Consider the following 18,435-nt stretch of genomic DNA (forward strand, 5'->3'; position numbering starts at 1 on the left):
CGTATATTTGAGAACGTACAAACATTTACACATGTATACTCGCGGTACCCGTGTGCCCACGAACACACGAAACAAATTAACACAAAAGACTTTGTCAGCCATGATGCCTTAAAAAAACAGATTTACCTCAATTATTTACGTTCAGATGACGTGCATAATTAATTCTTGATATTTCAGTCAGTCTCGGTACAAAGAGTACGAACGTTTCCGAAAAAATTCGGTGGAAAACAATTATGCACTAAGTAGGTACTGCCCATATAAATATAAATACCCTTTATAAAAACAATTTTCAAAGGAACGGACTTGCCGATATGACCGTTCAGAAAGTGTCAAGCAAACATTTGCATTCGCATTTGCCGTCTCGTCGATCACATGAAATGTTCGAACAAATTGTGTTTCTCTTATTGCGGGATAAATTAAAGCACCAATCATTAAACAAATTTTACTAATTTCTTATTTTACAACTCCCGTTTTGAAAAATCATCATCTTCCTCGCGGTATCTCGGCATTTTAGCCACGGCTCTTGGGAGCCTGGGGTCCACTTGACAAATAATCCTAAGAATTGGCGTAGGCACTAGTTTTTTTTACAAATCTGACTTTCCAACCCAGAGGGTAAACTAGGCCTTATCGGGATTAGTCCGGTATCCTCACGATGTTTTCCTTCACCGAAAAACGACTGGTAAATATCAAATGACATTTCGTACATAAGTTCCTAAAACTCATTGGTACGAGCTGGGGTATGAATCCGCGACCTTCGGATAGAAAATCGCACGCTCTTACCGCTAGGCCACCAGCGCTCTTGAAAAATGTCAGCGGTTAACAAACTTTCAGTAACGTCACTTTGAAGGTCATATGTAACTGTCGACCCCTTAAGACGAAAGTGGACGTCGGACGGCGCGATCGCGAAATCGCCTTCTCATATCGTAGTCCTCATTTTCCCCTCTGGATATTAACATCATTGAAAATATTTTTACTCAATTAGATGTATATCAACCATAGCCAATTATTATACGTGCTAGCAGCATTTAAAACTATGTATCGAAATTGTTATTCACTCCCAATTCTTATAATAATCAAAATTTCAATAAAGCCAAATGAAGGGGCATACTATGATTAATACACATAAAATTGCGTCAATATGTTTTCTATTATGTCAATATCCAGGGAGGAAAATGGAAACTACGTTTGTATGGAGAACCTGTTGTCCCCTTTCCTCTTAAGCTACGACTCACACTTGACCGGGGTTTTTACTCGGACACCAACCTTGCTCGTGAGTGCCTTTAATCTCAAGTGACCACGCAAGCTAAAACAAAAGTTTGACGTCAAAACATTCAACATAATTTCAACCCTACCTTTATAGATATAGAGCTGAAAATAGAAGCAAAATAAATTCTACATCTTTTAATCGTGTAGTCTGAAGTGAAGTGCCATTATCACTTGCACTTTTAATTATCGATCTGGTATATAATGGACTGTTTTGTACTAGAATTATTAAACGGTTGTAATAAGAGCCATAATTATGCCTAAATTATTTTTCTTTGTTACTGTTCTTGGGCTTATAGCTAAGGGTGAGTAAATATTGCTTAACTTACTAAATTAATTTAAAAGAATTCAATAATAAATCAAAGAGGTATGCAAAAAGATAAAAGGTACCTGGTGCAAAGGCTGGCCATCGCTATCCAACGTGGTAACGCGGCAAGTACCATGGGCACCTTTGCACCCGGTACAGCCCGCGGAGGTCTTTTAGATTAAAATATTTTAATATTTAGATATATTTAAGTTACTTTTGTATGATTATTTATGTACCTTTAACCTTTTGTATAATAAATAAATATAGTTGAAAATAAATATTATATACCTAGTAAAGAAAATAACAAAAAAAAAGGAAAAAAAAAAGCTAAAATATATTATTACTTACTTCAAGGATTGGTCAGATTTCTTATTATGATTTAGACATTTATTGCTATCAATATTGATAATGAATTCACTGGCCACCGATAACCCTAAAGGGGCCCACAGATTACCAGTTCGCCGGACGATATCAGTTAAGCGCAAAATTGGACAGCTCCGAACAACTGACAGGCTGATATCGTCCGGCGAACCGGTAATCTCAGGCCCCTTTAACTGGAGATCCAGGCCCCGTAGACAACATGCCAATCGCTAACGCTCCGTACCGAACAAAACGCAACTGTCACTGTCACACTAATATGGAAGAGTGATGGAGAGACACAAAGAGATTCGATGGCGTAGCGCAAGCGATTGTCACCTTGGCTAGGCCGACTGAAAGCGCCATCGTATATTTTGTACTGCGCATTCTTTTGTTTATTCTTCAAACCTAACCCAGGTATTTAGCCTCTACACGTTGGCACCTATACGTCTACCATCAGTTTTTACATTGACATATACGCTCACGTCTACGTAAATTACTTTCTATGCATCTCGCTCGTACTCGCATATTAGTGCAAGCGAGATGTACAGAAAGTAAATTACGTAGACGTGAGCGTTATGTCAATGTCAAAACTGATGGTAGAGGCTCTACACAGGTTGAGTGTACCTCGTGTAAACTACAAGCTGCTACAAGTGCTAGACTTTCGTAAATAAAACTGTAGTTTAATTGCAGTTAGTCTGGGCAAAGGAAACCGCTGAAATTAGCGCAACAGCTTGTTGCGGCATGTTATTAGCGTTACTTTACATTTTACAATCTATCTAACATATATAAATCATTTTGTTTTGAACCTTAAAGCAGTAACTTAAGGTTGACATTCATTTAAAGCTGCGACGCAGATGAGACCTTTATTAATGCAAGGATAATGTGTGCTTGTTAGTCGAGTAAGCATGGCGTCTAAAAAAAGAAAACGTTCATAAATCTCAACGCTGAACAAAGTAAGAAATATTTATACGCTTTTATGAAACATTAAATAACATATTATTAGGTACTGGCAAGTACTTAATCTACATATCTACCACCCTGTACGTATAGTCTGTCCGTTTTTCTAAGATCTAGTTCGCCATAGTAAATCTATGGCAAACATGATCTTAAATATCGGACAGGCTATAAATGGTGGTATATATTTTAGCGCTTTGTTTATTTAATTGTCTTTTCACTGACTTTTAATCTTCTTTTCGCTCCCCTTGAAATGTGGCGAGTCCCTAAAACTTCACACTTAATTTTCAATTATCGAATTGCCATTATGCAATCTTCAACCTAGCGTTTTCCCGGCCTAGCGCCAGGGCTCGCTAAATTTCCAGCGCGCAATTGCCATTATGCAATATCGATTCTAATTTGTTTTTTTGTCCAGGATATTCGCTGCCAAACCCCGATGTGCGCATAGTAGGGGGCCAAGATGCTCCTGAGGGCCGTGTGCCCTACCAGGTCTCCTTACGGGTATTTGGCTCACATTTTTGCGGAGGAAGCATTCTCAACAAGCGATGGGTGCTAACTGCAGCGCATTGTACTGAGAGGTACGTAGATTATAGGCCTCGACTTGCCCCTAGTTGAGGCCGACGAGACATCAGTGTGCCCTACCAAGTGTCCTTATGGGTATTTCGCTCACATTTCTACGGAGGAAACATTTTCAATAAACGTTGGGTGCTCCCTACTGCGAATTGTACAGAAAGGAGGTTACGTAGGCTTTATGCCTCCGTGTGCTCTTAACATAATACTCGTATGCCAAATAAGACTAAGCCCTACCAGGGGCCCGTTTTTCAAAAGCTTGTAACTTGTAATACAAGCGGATGTCACTTTATGACAGCTTTTGTTAGAAAGGGACTTCCAGTTGTATAACAACTTACAAACTTTTGAGAAACGGGTGACGGGCCCCAGGTACGGGAGTAAGCATCTACTGCTAAAAAAATCACCGGATGCGAATTGTTTTAAGAGGATTAAGGGATAAAATAGAAACTTCCTTCTCCAGTAGGTACTTAACTTTCCCTTTTTTCAGCACGGCTCACTGGCTGATATCAGTGGTGGTGGGCACTATCAGTCTCTCTAAGGGAGGAGTCCGTTACTCAGTGGACTTGGTGTCCGTACATGAAAACTATGACAGTCAGGTTAGTTGTCTTTAAATCCCCCCTTTTGCAGCATGCTCCACTGGCTGATCTCAGTGGTGGTGAGCACAACGAGTTTATCTAAGGGAGGAGTCCGTTAGTGGACTTGGTCTCCGTGCATGAAAACTATGACAGCCAGGTTAGTTGTCTTTAAATCCCCCCTTTTCCAGCATGCTCTACTGGCTGATCTCAGTGGTGGTGAGCACAACGAGTTTATCTAAGTGAGGAGTCCGTTAGTGGACTTGGTCTCCGTGCACGAAAACTATGACAGCCAGGGTTAGTGGTCTTTAAATCCCCCCTTTTGCAGCATGCTCCACTGGCTGATCTCAGTGGTGGTGAGCACAACGAGTTTATCTGAGGGAGGAGTCTGTTACTCAGTGGACTTGGTCTCCGTGCACGAAAACTATGACAGCCAGGGTTAGTGGTCTTTAAATCCCCCCTTTTCCAGCACGGTTCACTGGTTGATCTCAGTAGTGGTGGGAACTGGGCACAACAAGTCTCTCTAAGGGAGGAGTCCGTTGCTCAGTGCCACAGTGGACTTGGTCTACGTGCACGAATACTGTGACAGCCAGGTTAGTTGTTTTTAAATCCCCCCTTTTGTACCAAGCTCGTACCAATAATGTTTTTTGTTGCCAAAAACATACTTCCTTTTAATTTCCTGGCTTCACGCTACGCGACTGTGTTTACTAAGCTTCATAACTGCAGAAATCAATTTTCCAGGAATCATAATAACAATTATCCGATTCAAAGGGCAGTGCTCGTTTGAGGTGCATTGAACGTCGATGCGAGTGATGTTAATTAATGTTGGAATCGAGTTACTAGTTTGTGAGGCCAACAACTAGTGATATGACGTTTGTTTTAAATTACACAAATACATACCTACAAGAATAGTTATGATTGATTATACAGGGTGATTTCTGAGTATTAATTCAGAACAACTTTTTCTGACTGTAACTGATCCACATTAACATTGTGAAAAATTGATGATTGACAATTCAGTTGCCACTAAGCATATGATGCCGTAACGTACGTTATTACGTTAAAGCGCCCTCTTATTGTCAGAAACTGATTTATGATTTTCCAAAGGTAATCACGCAAGACATCAGCCTTATCCGCGTGTCCAAAGACATCATCTTCAACGCCTTAGTGCAACCCATCGCACTGCCGGACTCGGACACTGAAGCCGGAGCGCCTCTGTTCCTGAGCGGCTGGGGCCGGATCGCAGTAAGTCGCTGTCGTGTATTGTTCTATATGACGTCTATTGTGCTAGTCATACAAACAGCAACAGTCTTAACGGTCCATCGGTGGACCTTAAGCCTTTTCTAATAAAGTTTACCGATGGACAGTTAACAGTGTGGGTGATGGTACAATAGGCTAGAGCTAGACGACAAAAGTATCACGGCGCGATTCGGGAAATGAATTAGAGATGCACTAGATATGAAATAGTAAAGATATGTGACATTCCACGGCAAAAGGTACCGTTGCCCCGGCTGAATATTGGAGCGGCGTTAATAAATAGCGTAAGCGCCACCTGCCATAAGGTACCTTTTGCCGTGGAACGTCACATATCTTTACTATTTTATATCTAGTGAATCTCTAATTCATTTCCCGAATCGCGCTGTCAGTCGAGATTTGTTCTAGGATCAAAATTAAATGTTCATATGGGACCCATTGGTTAATTAGGTATGTTTATTTATAGTTTTAATATTACAATTAAACGTTCATGAATAAAATTTCAACGTACTGAAAAAATATGTTTTTGGTAGTTATTTATTTTTGATCTTTTTATATCAGTTTATTTAAAAATGGATCTTAATATTACGCATACGAGAAAAACCTTTTACTTCGAGAAAATAAAATGAAACAAGATACAAATAAAAAACCTCTAAAGAAAAACGAAATGCAATTTAATTTTAACGGTAAAAGTTTCAACAGGAGCGAGCAGCGAATATGTTTTGTATCGCCTTTTTTAAGGTTTTATCCCAGTTAATTAAATGAAGCGTGTTAAAATAGTAGATACAAGAAAAACCTTTTACTTCGATACGATAGAATACAAAAGTAGCATAGAAGCTGTGTGCAACAGTAGCAGGAAATAGTAGGTAGTTAGCTTATACTTAGTTACACCGTGTTTTTATTTAATTCCGTTAACTTCGGGATATGATGCACACCATAAAATGTCGGCATTTAATGACTGTTTTGTGAATCGGTCCTTTAATCCTTTAAATCCAATTTATTATATTTTTTTCTTTTTCTCCAGTACCCAGGCAATCTTCCTGACCACCTTCAGATGATCAACCTGACCGCGTTGAGCGTACAAGACTGCCAAGAGCGTTTGATCAGCATCAACCCGGTGTTTGAGTCCCAGATATGTTCCCTGACTCAGGCTGGTGAGGGAGCTTGCCATGTAAGTAATGCTAGGATGTACTCTTCCTTCAGTCAATCTTCCTGACCACCTTCAGATGATCAACCTGACCGCGTTGAGCGTACAAGACTGCCAAGAGCGTTTGATCAGCATCAACCCGGTGTTTGAGTCCCAGATATGTTCCCTGACTTAGGCTGGTGAGGGAGCTTGCCATGTAAGTAATGCTAGGATGTACTCTTCCTTCAGTCAATCTTCCTGACCACCTTCCGATGATCAACCTAACCGCGTTGAGCGTACAAGACTGCCAAGAGCGTTTGATCAGCATCAACCCGGTGTTTGAGTCCCAGATATGTTCCCTGACTCAGGCTGGTGAGGGAGCTTGCCATGTAAGTAATGCTAGGATGTACTCTTCCTTCAGCCAATCTTCCTGACCACCTTCCGATGATCAACCTAACCGCGTTGAGCGTACAAGACTGCCAAGAGCGTTTGATCAGCATCAACCCGGTGTTTGAGTCCCAGATATGTTCCCTGACTCAGGCTGGTGAGGGAGCTTGCCATGTAAGTAATGCTAGGATGTACTCTTCCTTCAGTCAATCTTCCTGACCACCTTCAGATGATCAACCTGACCGCGTTGAGCGTACAAGACTGCCAAGAGCGTTTGATCAGCATCAACCCGGTGTTTGAGTCCCAGATATGTTCCCTGACTCAGGCTGGTGAGGGAGCTTGCCATGTAAGTAATGCTAGGATGTACTCTTCCTTCAGTCAATCTTCCTGACCACCTTCAGATGATCAACCTGACCGCGTTGAGCGTACAAGACTGCCAAGAGCGTTTGATCAGCATCAACCCGGTGTTTGAGTCCCAGATATGTTCCCTGACTCAGGCTGGTGAGGGAGCTTGCCATGTAAGTAATGCTAGTGTGTACTCTTCCTTCAGTCAATCTTCCTGACCACCTTCCGATGATCAACCTAACCGCGTTGAGCGTACAAGACTGCCAAGAATGTTTGTCCAGCATCAACCCGGTGTTTGAGTCCCAGATATGTTCCCTGACTCAGGCTGGTAAAGGCGCTTGCTATGTAAGTAATGTTAGGATGTACCTATTGATGTAAATTACATATTTAAGTGGAAGCTTGAGGCTCCTTTAGGGCGGACTAATGTTGCAACCTCATTTCGTCGTTTATCATAGAGAACCATCAACGGGATTTTACATATATATATAGTAATAATGCGCGTACGTCATGTATAGTTGGTGTAGTGGGCATTGGCTTCATGTTGTTGTTGATACTCTTATAATGTCAGAAACATTGCTTACAGAGAATTCGGTTGTTTCAATTTACCTATTCGTCAAAATCTGATTCTAAATATTAAATATTTAATATTCTTCGTTTTCTGACTCTGACGAAGTCTGATTTTCATCAGATGTTTGGAAATTTTAAATATTATGTAAATTGTACTTCATATTTATATGTATAATACGTGCTATAGTTTCGGTTTTACCAAATTATTTATTAAATTTGGTCGCTTAGTAGAGTACGATCTTTAGACGGCGTAGTAATTACCGATCTAGATCAAAGAAAACTTTTTAACAACCCACATAACAGTATAGCGTTGGAAGAATTAGAGCGATTGAGACAATATTTGACATGCCACTGTCAAAAGTATGGAAAATCGACGACGCGACGCAACGCAGCGCACAAGTGAGGCCTCACTGTAATGTTATCAAGAAAGTTCTATCGAGTTTCTTTAATATTATGTAGCTAATATAAACTATATCACTGCAGTGCCCCCTAGAAGAAAGTTCTATCGAGTTTCTTTAATATTTATATAGTTAGCTAATATAAACTATATCACTGCAGTGCCCCCTAGTGAGTTCCTACTGTAACACCTATTTATGAACCCTTACTAATCAACCACAAACCCATTACAAAAAAAAATGAAAACCGCATCAGAATCAAATGAATAGTTTTAGTTTTGCACAAATAAATGTTTACTGCAGTGCCCCCTGGTGAGTTGTCACCGTAACACCTATCTAAGAACATGCACCAATCAAACCTGAACCCATCACTGAAAACCGCATCAAAATCGGACCAGTAGTTTTTGAGAAAAATGGCAACATTGGTTTGCACAAACATCCTCTCACCCCAAACGCATATACCGTCTCCGTTCCGTCGTGGGTAAATAAAAAAAGTGACAAGTAACACTTTGCAAAAAGTAGGTTTTACGAAAAAAAAATGTATAAATCAATTTTAAGTGACAAGTTTACCAATAACATTTATTTTTAATGTACAAATACATTCAAAAAATTGAAAAAAAAACCAAAAATTTTTTTTTTGCGAAATTGACCTCATCATCGTCCACGGCGATCCTTTGAATATCTCTGTAAATATATAAAAAAATGATAACTCTTATAATTTTCCTATATGATAATTTCAGATAAGAATTCTATCTTGTTTCATACTTTTTAGAGCGCGAAATGCAGTAGTCGGGTTTTAGTTTTTGAACTTTTTTTTTTTAATTAATATTATCTCTGAAACTAGGCGAATTTCAAAAAAGTTTATAGGACATTTTTGTCTCTAAATATGATCAGGAATACGCTGTTAAAATTATTCGGTTTCCTCATGTTACACCGTGTATAAATAGACTATTAAATAAATCTTAATCTCAGTAGATACGTGATGGATCTAGTCAATGGATCTACTGAGACTGATATTGATCTAAACTCATATTACATTTTTTCCTTCTTTTGATCTCAGAAATGCGTGGTTAAAATTATTCGGTTTCCTCATGTTACACCGTGTATAGGTACGTTGACAATAATGTAAAGTCAGACATGACATATGTAAAATCCCGTTGATGGTTCTCTATGATAAACGACGAAATGAGGTTGCAACATTAGTCCGCCCTAAAGGAGCCTCAAGCTTCCATCTCATCAATAAATCGACGAGGCGGTTTGATGACACGCTTGCTTTCACGTGGAGCCAAAGGTGTAGCTCGTGTGGTCATGCCAGCTTCTGTAACAGGTTCAGGTTGAGCTGAACAGCCGAGCCTGGACATGACGGAGCGTTGCAACACCTACTTACTCTTCACAGCTTATGGCATAAGATAAGTTGTGAAGAGTATAGGTACATCCTAAATTGCCAGATATATGATCAACCTTTACCCTTACATTAGGGGTACAGATTTCCGAATTCCAAATTCAAATCATTTTCAAACGTTAAGTGCAAGGGAGACGTGGTTGTTTTAGTTTCATGTGTGTCTCGTGTTGATTAATGATAATGGACGGATGGCCAGCAGAGCAGCGTGCATATTTGAGGCAAATATAATATAGTAACAAAGGCTTTACAATTAGTACCTACCTACTGCAAGGCGTAAATTTTGCATTAATTTCGGAATATGCGCAAAAGGTTGGAAGAGTGCGTGATTGTTTATTAAAAATCGCTTTTATCTTTTTTCATATTGGATATACCTACCTATGTTTTAGGTTTAAAATTGGAAATCTGCCGTTGGACATCCTTTAGTTAGTCACTACTTAACTTACACCCTCGTGACCTTACATTCTTAATATTTCATCTTCATCTCCTGATATTAGATCTGCGCTTCATCTAATAAATATGTACCTGTCAGTATTTATGAACGGGCACTCGACACCACTATGAACATAGCTCACAAACTCCAACTTTGTGCTAATTTATTCCCTTACCGCTCTTAAGTCTCTTGATGCATTCATATAGCGCCTCATAGGGGATGTTGAAGTGACAAAGTTCTAGAACGTATTTACCTTCGTGAGCTTCAACATGACCTGAAAGCATCTCACTAAGCGGATTTGAACTGACTTAGTCTAAGGGCTCATTTAGAGATTTAGACGATGCGAGAGCTCGCATGCGAGTTTCATTCAGTACATTGCGGGTTTTGATCGGTCGGTTGAATTGGACGTAACCAACAGTCCGCAATGTAACTAAAATCGCATGCGTGTTGGCGCACCGTCTAAATCAGCCCTAACTTTGTTAATAGTTACGAGTAGGGTGGCATTCGAAATTTACGATTTGATTTCGTATTGATATCATTGGCAGTGTATCTCGCTTGTACTTTAAAAACTAGACGTTGAGGTTAAAAACGTAAGATAAGGATATTGTTTAACCCTTTACCAGGCTAAGGGAAATATATTTCCCACATACGGCAATTCAAACATGTATTCTATTTTCGATAAGTAAGGCTGACATTCGATTGTCATTTTTGAAATGTCAGCCTGGTACAGGGTTAAAAAATAATAAAAATAAAATACTCTTTTTCTAATTTCAGGGCGATAGCGGGGGCCCTCTAGTGGAAGGAGGGCGGGTAGTGGGGGTGGTGTCGTGGGGCATGCCGTGCGCGCGCGGCTACCCCGACGTGTACACGCGCGTGTACTCCTACACCGCCTGGATTCTCGAGCGGATCTCGACTGATGAATAGCCTTGTAACTTAAATAATGGCCACCTTTGTATTTTATACAGCTTTTTTATAATTCCTGCGGGCATAATGAAAGTGGTTATGATAATGATAATGTAATGGAAGTAAACGTCACTTCTTCAAAGAGACGGACGCTTTTGATATCTATAACGTCCATCTTACGTTCGCTGTACTATTTTGAAAGAGGAACCCATTTTTCGAATAGGTATTAGATTAAATAGAAGCCTACAAATATATTCTTTGCTACAAATCTATAAGTGCAGATGTTACAACAACTGGACTTGCAAACCTACTTTTCGTATTATAGTTTCTGACAAATAAGTGTTTAAAATGTATACATAATGTTTTTGGTATCGTCTTGGGTCGTCTAATTCGTTTTTTGTCAAGTTGTAACTATGTAGACGCACTAGCTGATCTAGTTAACATAAATAATGATTGACACAGCTGATCGATCTATAATATTTTCATAAACTTTAAAACCTCAATTAATATGTACAAATGCTAATTAAAATAAATACATGTAAGTAACTATAATGTATGCATTCAGTAAATTAATTTTAAATAAAAGCCAAACATTCTCACGAGAAATCCGAAACAACAAACAAAAAACTTAACAGAGTCAAGTTTCGTAGTAGGCCATTAATCAGAAAAAGTGATTCGCTGAAACCAAAGAGAATGGAAAGTGTATAAAGAATTACTGTCAGTGAATTTTGTAGTCGCGAAGGTTATGCTGCCATCTGTTGACGCAGTATTGAAACTAAAGATGAAAATGTATAAAAATATCAATAAAACATATATATTTACATATAGACATAAATGATTTTGGATCGCCATGTGTTTTGATCCGTGTTTTTTTACTTTGATGTGCGTTAGAATTGTTAAATATCAAGGGAGTGGCGCCATCTGTTAGAGAGTAACTTTGTCTTGATTTCCGAGGCACGGGGTTTCTTTTGACTTTGCTTGTCTTATGGGAAACACATCTCTTTGCTAAAACTACTCAAGATTGGTACTCGAGTTTAAAGGAAATAAATAACTAAGATCTTATATCGAAGTGCATCTAACGCGTAAAATGCGTCAAACGCGTTTCGTTAATGTCTTTTATGGTTATAAATATCCCCACGCCAAGCTGGGAACTGGTGATTCTATTTTTGTCCGTCGGATTGTCACGATCTCTGGCTCGCCCGTAGACGTTAAAACAAAGGTGTTATTTTAACGATTTGATGTTTGACATTACGTAGCTACTATGCTGCTTTTTGTCAGACTGTTCAATTGTTAGTTCAGTGTAAATACTTACGTGTGTTTTGGTGTTTTTTGTGTTTTAGAGCCAGATTAGTGTCTGATTGCACGGTCAATCAACCGGAAACGCCTAACCTAGCGGTGATAAGCAGGCTTTTCCGGGAATCCAGTAGAGTGTTAGGTCCAGGTCGCGAGAGGGGCCTGGCGTCAACCTTTTTACCTACACAGGTGACGATTATACCTCTTTCGTTCTCTTCAAGGTCTGACAGAGGGATGTGAGGATCTCACGTGTGGATCATTAAGAGTAATCTTTACTCACTGAAATCTGTTGGTAATTGAAGAAGCGTGGTCTTGTTATATATATTTATATATTCACATTTTATATTTGGAATAGGGCGCCTTATTCGTCAGTACCCTTGGCTACGGCCTACACTGCGGAGGGAGGCAATCACACAGACACTAGGGTTTGCAATACCTCGGTTTTGTCGGCCGAACGTTTACAGCTTAAATTAGGGTCCCTCTCACACACACTCCTCCCTGTAAAGATAGAGGTTCGCCTCTAGATTTACACATTAGAATAGGGACATTGGGGTAGAGTTAGGGTAGAGTCATTATTTGGGTGTTAGGGTTATTATTTCTTTCTTAATTATTATTTATTGTCTCACATATATTTTGGTTACATACAGTGTTAAAATCATTAGTGTTAATTGTTTTAAAATACAGAATAAAATTAAAGTCTAGATTCAGTAGCATATGGATGGGTTACTGAGGCTCGTACATTAGATATGATTTAAAGGTAATACATTATTATATTGGGTGCGCTGGTGGCCTAGCGGTAAGAGCGTGCGGCTTGCAATCCGGAGGTCGCGTGTTCAAACCCCGGCTCGTACCAATAAGTTTTTCGGAACTTATGTACGAAATATCATTTGAATTTACCAGTCGCTTTTCGGTGAAGGAAAACATCGTGAGGAAACCGGACTAATCCCAATAAGGCCTAGTTTCCCCTCTGGGTTGGAAGGTCAGATGGCAGTCGCTTTCGTAAAAACTAGTGCCTACGTCAAATCATGGGATTAGTTGTCAAGCGGACCCCAGGCTCTCATGAGCCGTGGCGAAATGCCGGGATAACGCGAGGAAGAAGAAGACATTATTATATTGGGTGAGATAGGGGAACAAAGTTATTTGAGGACATACTAAATAATTTTGTTATAGGGAGCTAGTGACAGGCGAAGCAGTTCACTAGTGACAATTTGAGCTTTTCTATATCGGTATCGGTAACTAAGGGTATCAAATCATGTTTAATAGACGATTGCTTCAGTATTCCATACATTTATAGTAAGAATATTCAGATGAGTTTCTTGGCGTTTCTTCTTGTCTGAAAATAGGTTCCGAAACGCAGATAAAAGTAAATATTACATAGTGCTTAGGAATACCTATTAAAAACAAAACAAAATAAAATAGGTATTATTTAGTTTAGAGACCCGTCTTCATCCGAGGCGTGACAGTAGATAAAGTATGTTTGTACGTATTAATATTTGCATCATTTACATATAAATATTTTCCTTTAGCTAGCTAGGTTAGCGAATGGATATAAAAGGAAAATATATTTTTTTTAAATTACAAACAACTAGGGCTTACACTACTGTTCACGGTAACTGGTCACGGTAGGGCTCGGTAGGAGATAAATTCTAAAAATATAATTTATTATTTATTTTTCATATGATTTCATTTTTCATACGATAGTGTTATAATATGGAAATATAGTAGCAATATTTACAATTACATAGGGTATTTTATGGGTAATATTTTAAATCCAAATCTAATCAGTCTGCACATAAAAGACGATGGGTACAAAGGTTCACAACGTATTAATTTCACTAGACGATCACATGGCCAAATTAATCTATTTTTCTTAATTTATAATCAATTCTGGTTGAGTTCTATTAAAGTAGATTAGTTAGTAGAGGGTTAAGGTACAAAGTTCTTAAATTAGTCCTATTCTGCTTTCGTCACCCATTCTACATTCGTCACAATCGTCGGTGGCTTTCAATGTAGAATGCGTGACGAAAGCAGAATAGGACTAATGTAAGAACTTGACGAAAAACGAATGGGACGACCAAAGACGATACCACGTTTTTATTTGGTACCAAATCTCCTTGCTACGTATTCAATTTCTAACTAACCCTTTATCACGCTGAAATTTCATAAATGAGATTCGAATGTCAGTCGTACTTATCGAAAATAGAACACAAGTGCCGTATGTGGGAAATATATTATCCCTTAGCCTGGTAAAGGGTTAACTAATGGTAGAGGGGAGGGTGGTGGTCGTGTTGTGGGGGATGCTATGCGCGCGTTGCTACCCCGACCATGTACACGTGTGTGTAACATCACAGTGTAAATCTTAACCCTTTAGTGGGTAACGGCAAGATATTTGCCATCATACCACTCGGATATTTTATTTTTTTCTCAATGAACGTGTTGTTAGTTAATATAAAATTTGGTTCGCATAAGAGAATATACTCGTACCAATCTAAGAAAAAAAGGAGAGCTATAGACGTAATTCCATCCCTTGTTAAATGATGATTCTTAGGCATGAACTTAGATTTTTAACTACTGCCTACAATTGAACAAAAATGTCTGTAAATAAAATTTTCTTTGCTGGATTTATCCGATAGTCACAATTCTCTAGTTTCAGAGACGAGTTTGGCGATATAAAGAATAAAGAAAAAAAATCTGTTATTTGATAATTTTAAAAAATGAAGACGGCAATATATTTGCCACTATCCGTTAAGTGTCTGGTGTTTATTAAAGGAAAGGGTAGGTTAGGCTACTATTGTGATTGATTTATATATGGAGCAATAGCTTAATTCAATACTTCAAATTATTACATGCTAGCAACCTATCCACAGTTTTGCTGGAATTACAATACCTACTTGGAAATAATATACAATACCTACATATAATAGTATAGGTACCTATATTAAAAATATTACAAATAAAATAAACAAATCTTTTTAAGTTAAATAAAGGTTTTAATCATTTCTTATCATTCTATTGGTTTTTAATTTATTCATCTTAGATACTTCATGCCACCCGTAGTTCCCCCGGCAAACTGACATGACGGTCTTATCACTTACTGCCCTTGTAGTGTAGTAAATAAAGGTAGTGGACCCCGCAGTAATTCCTCAGCCAGAAAAAACTTTACAGTATGATAAAGTAACAATAAATAAAAAGTATTGTATAAATTTCCAAAGAATAATAATAATAGAATTAAAGTAAATACCTAGTCTTAAATCGTTAATCGATGTTGATTCGACGATCATTGTCCCGATAGTCGTTTCAGTGAACGGTCTAATAGCGAAGAGTCTCGACCAACATCTTGAGAGACTCTCGCTAGGTGGTTGGATCAAGGGTCAGATGCAGAAGGCGGTGATCTTGGACACGGCGCGGATAGTCCGCCGGTTCCTCTCTCTGCAGCCCTGACCACCGGTAGCTTGGGCCTTGCCCCGCTGCTGGCGGTACCCTAGGTTAGGTTTTTTATAATGTGTTTATATGTTTTTTTTTTATCGTTTTGTAAGTGTTTTTATATTTTACTTTTATATTCATATTATAAAAACCCTAACTTAAGACGAAAAATAAATAAATAGAATTAAAGTAAATACCTAGTCTTAAATCGTTAATATTTTTTTACGGAAAAATGCTCCGTTCAAACTTTCTTCATCAGACATATTCATGTAACGTATTGCAACAATATATGAAATATCAAAAAAATATCCCAGCAGAAATACCAGTAGAAATAAAATTTTTTGGCGTGTCTTGGACCGGAAAATTGCTCAGTCTAATTTTTTCACTGGAATGCCATTTTATTGCCGTTTTATACCTACAAAATAAAAATCTAAAAATTTTCCACTCAGTTTTTAATAGTTCTATAATACATACATTTCGATACGCATTTTTTTTGGAGTTTTTTACCCACTGCGCCAAATTATATTCTAAGATCATATAAGAAGAAAAAAATTACAGAGCAATTGGCTGATAGCGGCAAACATATTGCCGTCTTATAATTCGGAAACCCCGAAATAATATATATATTTCTCTTTCTCAAAAATCATAAAAAAAATAATTCATGCTGTGCGTATCGTTAAAGTTATCGATTCATTGCTATAAAAAAATAATGGTAAAAGGGTTAGGAATACCCGTTGCCGGTTGCCGTAATTATTAATAATTTTATTCTAATAAGTACAACCAATTTTGGTATATATTTTAATGATAACACAATACAAAACAAAACAAAACGACACAGAAAATATTAACAAACACAAAACGACACAAAAAAGATTAAACAGCACAAAACGACACAAAGTAAACATTACAAAACACAAAAACATCGACATCAGCGGCGCGGACACCGACAGGCACGGCGGCGGCGGCGGCGGCGTCTGCAGCGGCGGCGACGGCGTCGACGTCGGCAGCATCCGTCAGACGGCTGCGACTGCAAATCTTGAGCCTCCTTCTGCTCATCTCCTCTACGATCACTCATTTCTTCCGTATCTCTTGGCCTAGCATTCCTACTAACACAAAAACGCGAACCTCTCCTCTCTAGAAACCCATAATTCGTTCCAGCCTCTAAACAAAAGTTCATGTAACGCGTAAGTGGATCTATACTGGTATTACGGAACTCCCGCTTCAAATGCATTAATATGTCCGTAAGCTTAGCTCCATTTCTTTTCTTCTGTAGGAACTGAGTAAGCGCCTTCCCAGTCGGTGTACACGTGTTTTCTAGGTCTTTAGCAACGTCGATATGCGTTTCTTCCGTCTGAGTGCTCATTTTGCTATTTATTTTAGGATTTAATTTAGATATGTAAATTTTGTAATGGCATTTCGCCATTCGCCTTGCCGTGACAGACTGAATTGACGTAGCGTTATTCTTTTTTTTAAATACAAATTTTGAAGACAGGAGATAGAATATTAGCATTATTAGCCAGTATTTATAATCCCGCAGCCTTGACCGAAATTCAACCTTAAGGCCCCGTTCGCACGGCAGCTTTTTCAACGCGCGTTAAAAAAGCGTTTGAATGACGCAAATGGATAACCATGTATGTATTCACACGAAGGCGGTTTTTAAGCGCGGCGCTTTTTTATCGAGCACTGTTCGATTTTCGGCGTTGAGCGTTGGCGTCAAATTGAATAGAGCATACGGAACTCCGTGTATCTGTTCTCACAAGCGTTAAAAAAGCGCCGGCGCTGCTGTCAGTTGGCTGTCAAGTGTCAATTTTTGGTGTCAATCGTCAAGATTATTATTAGTTTCACCTTAAAAATGTCAACTTTTGCTTACAAATTCCTGAAATATTCAAGCTATATTCAAATAATACGTCGTAATAGCAAATAAAGTATGGCTTTGCTGAGATGCGTACGTGGCAGTACGACTCACAAGTGATTTTTAAGCGTTCATATGAACACAAATATTGGAAACGGTAAAAAACCGCCAACGTCGGGTTTTAACGCAACGCTTTTTAAGCTGTCGTGCGAATGGGGCCTAAAGATCATAAGTTTCCATAGACATAGTACATAAAAGTAGAAGAGTTATAGAAAAGTCTGCAGCGATTTTGATAGCCCACGCAGTGCAAGTGTTATTCATACGTCATAATTTCATAGAAGTATGACGTTTAAAATAACACTTGCACTGCGTGGGCTGTCAAAATCGCTGCAGACTTTTCTTGGCCTAACTTTTTTCTAGACGCATCACCACTATAACCCGACCATGAAAAAATGCTCGGTCGGTGCTGATAAAGACAAAACATGGCACTCTTTTTCCTCTTATAGGATCGCAATAAGGCTATCTTTCTCTATCAAAGCGTGTCAGACCCTTGTAAGTTTCAGGTTTCAGGTCATTAAAATAATCATCATTTTAATGGTTGGCAATCCTGGGTTACTGAGGGCGAGCATCCAGTGCAAGCAATTTCCGTCAGTAGAAATGAGCGGCAAATTTAAAAAATGTAGACGCGAAGGGTTATCGTCTCATAGAAAATATAATATTCGCGCCTTTTTCTACTGACAAACTTGTTTGACCAGCTGGACAAACTGGTTAGTGGTTACTAATAAATTAGGTAATATAGCTATATTACCTAATTTATTCGAGTGCCCTAGTTCAGGTAATCAATCTATCTATATTACTGATTAATCCTGGCATATGGATTAGTATCATTGATATAGAATAAGAATTTCTAATATTAAGTCAGTGATTAGTATACACCTAAGTGGACACAATATAACAAATAGCCATACGTCTTATACCAAGGTAGGTATCTACATCTCAAAATTGTACCTACCTACCTATGTACAATACTAA

The 18,435-nt window shown here is 38.5% G+C and overlaps 2 protein-coding genes across 2 annotated transcripts in view; one reads left to right on the forward strand and one right to left on the reverse strand.

Moving 5' to 3' along the window:
- Positions 1-1,474: 1,474 nt before the first annotated feature.
- Positions 1,475-18,435, forward strand: part of LOC134804313 (chymotrypsin-2-like) — an 80,035-nt gene continuing 63,074 nt past the window's right edge. The window contains exons 1-6 of the mRNA XM_063777325.1: positions 1,475-1,568; positions 3,300-3,462; positions 3,942-4,050; positions 5,134-5,271; positions 6,305-6,451; positions 10,707-14,249. Of these exons, the coding sequence (XP_063633395.1) occupies positions 1,520-1,568; positions 3,300-3,462; positions 3,942-4,050; positions 5,134-5,271; positions 6,305-6,451; positions 10,707-10,856 (756 nt within the window). The 5' untranslated portion in view covers positions 1,475-1,519 and the 3' untranslated portion in view covers positions 10,857-14,249. The remainder of the gene's footprint in view (positions 1,569-3,299; positions 3,463-3,941; positions 4,051-5,133; positions 5,272-6,304; positions 6,452-10,706; positions 14,250-18,435) is intronic.
- On the reverse strand, positions 16,480-16,914 carry LOC134805025 (uncharacterized). Its single transcript, XM_063778317.1, has one exon. The coding sequence runs from the start codon at positions 16,912-16,914 to the stop codon at positions 16,480-16,482; it is 435 nt and encodes a 144-aa protein (XP_063634387.1).

This window comes from Cydia splendana, chromosome Z (assembly GCF_910591565.1).
Source record: "Cydia splendana chromosome Z, ilCydSple1.2, whole genome shotgun sequence".
NCBI classification, from domain to species: Eukaryota; Metazoa; Arthropoda; class Insecta; order Lepidoptera; family Tortricidae; genus Cydia; species Cydia splendana.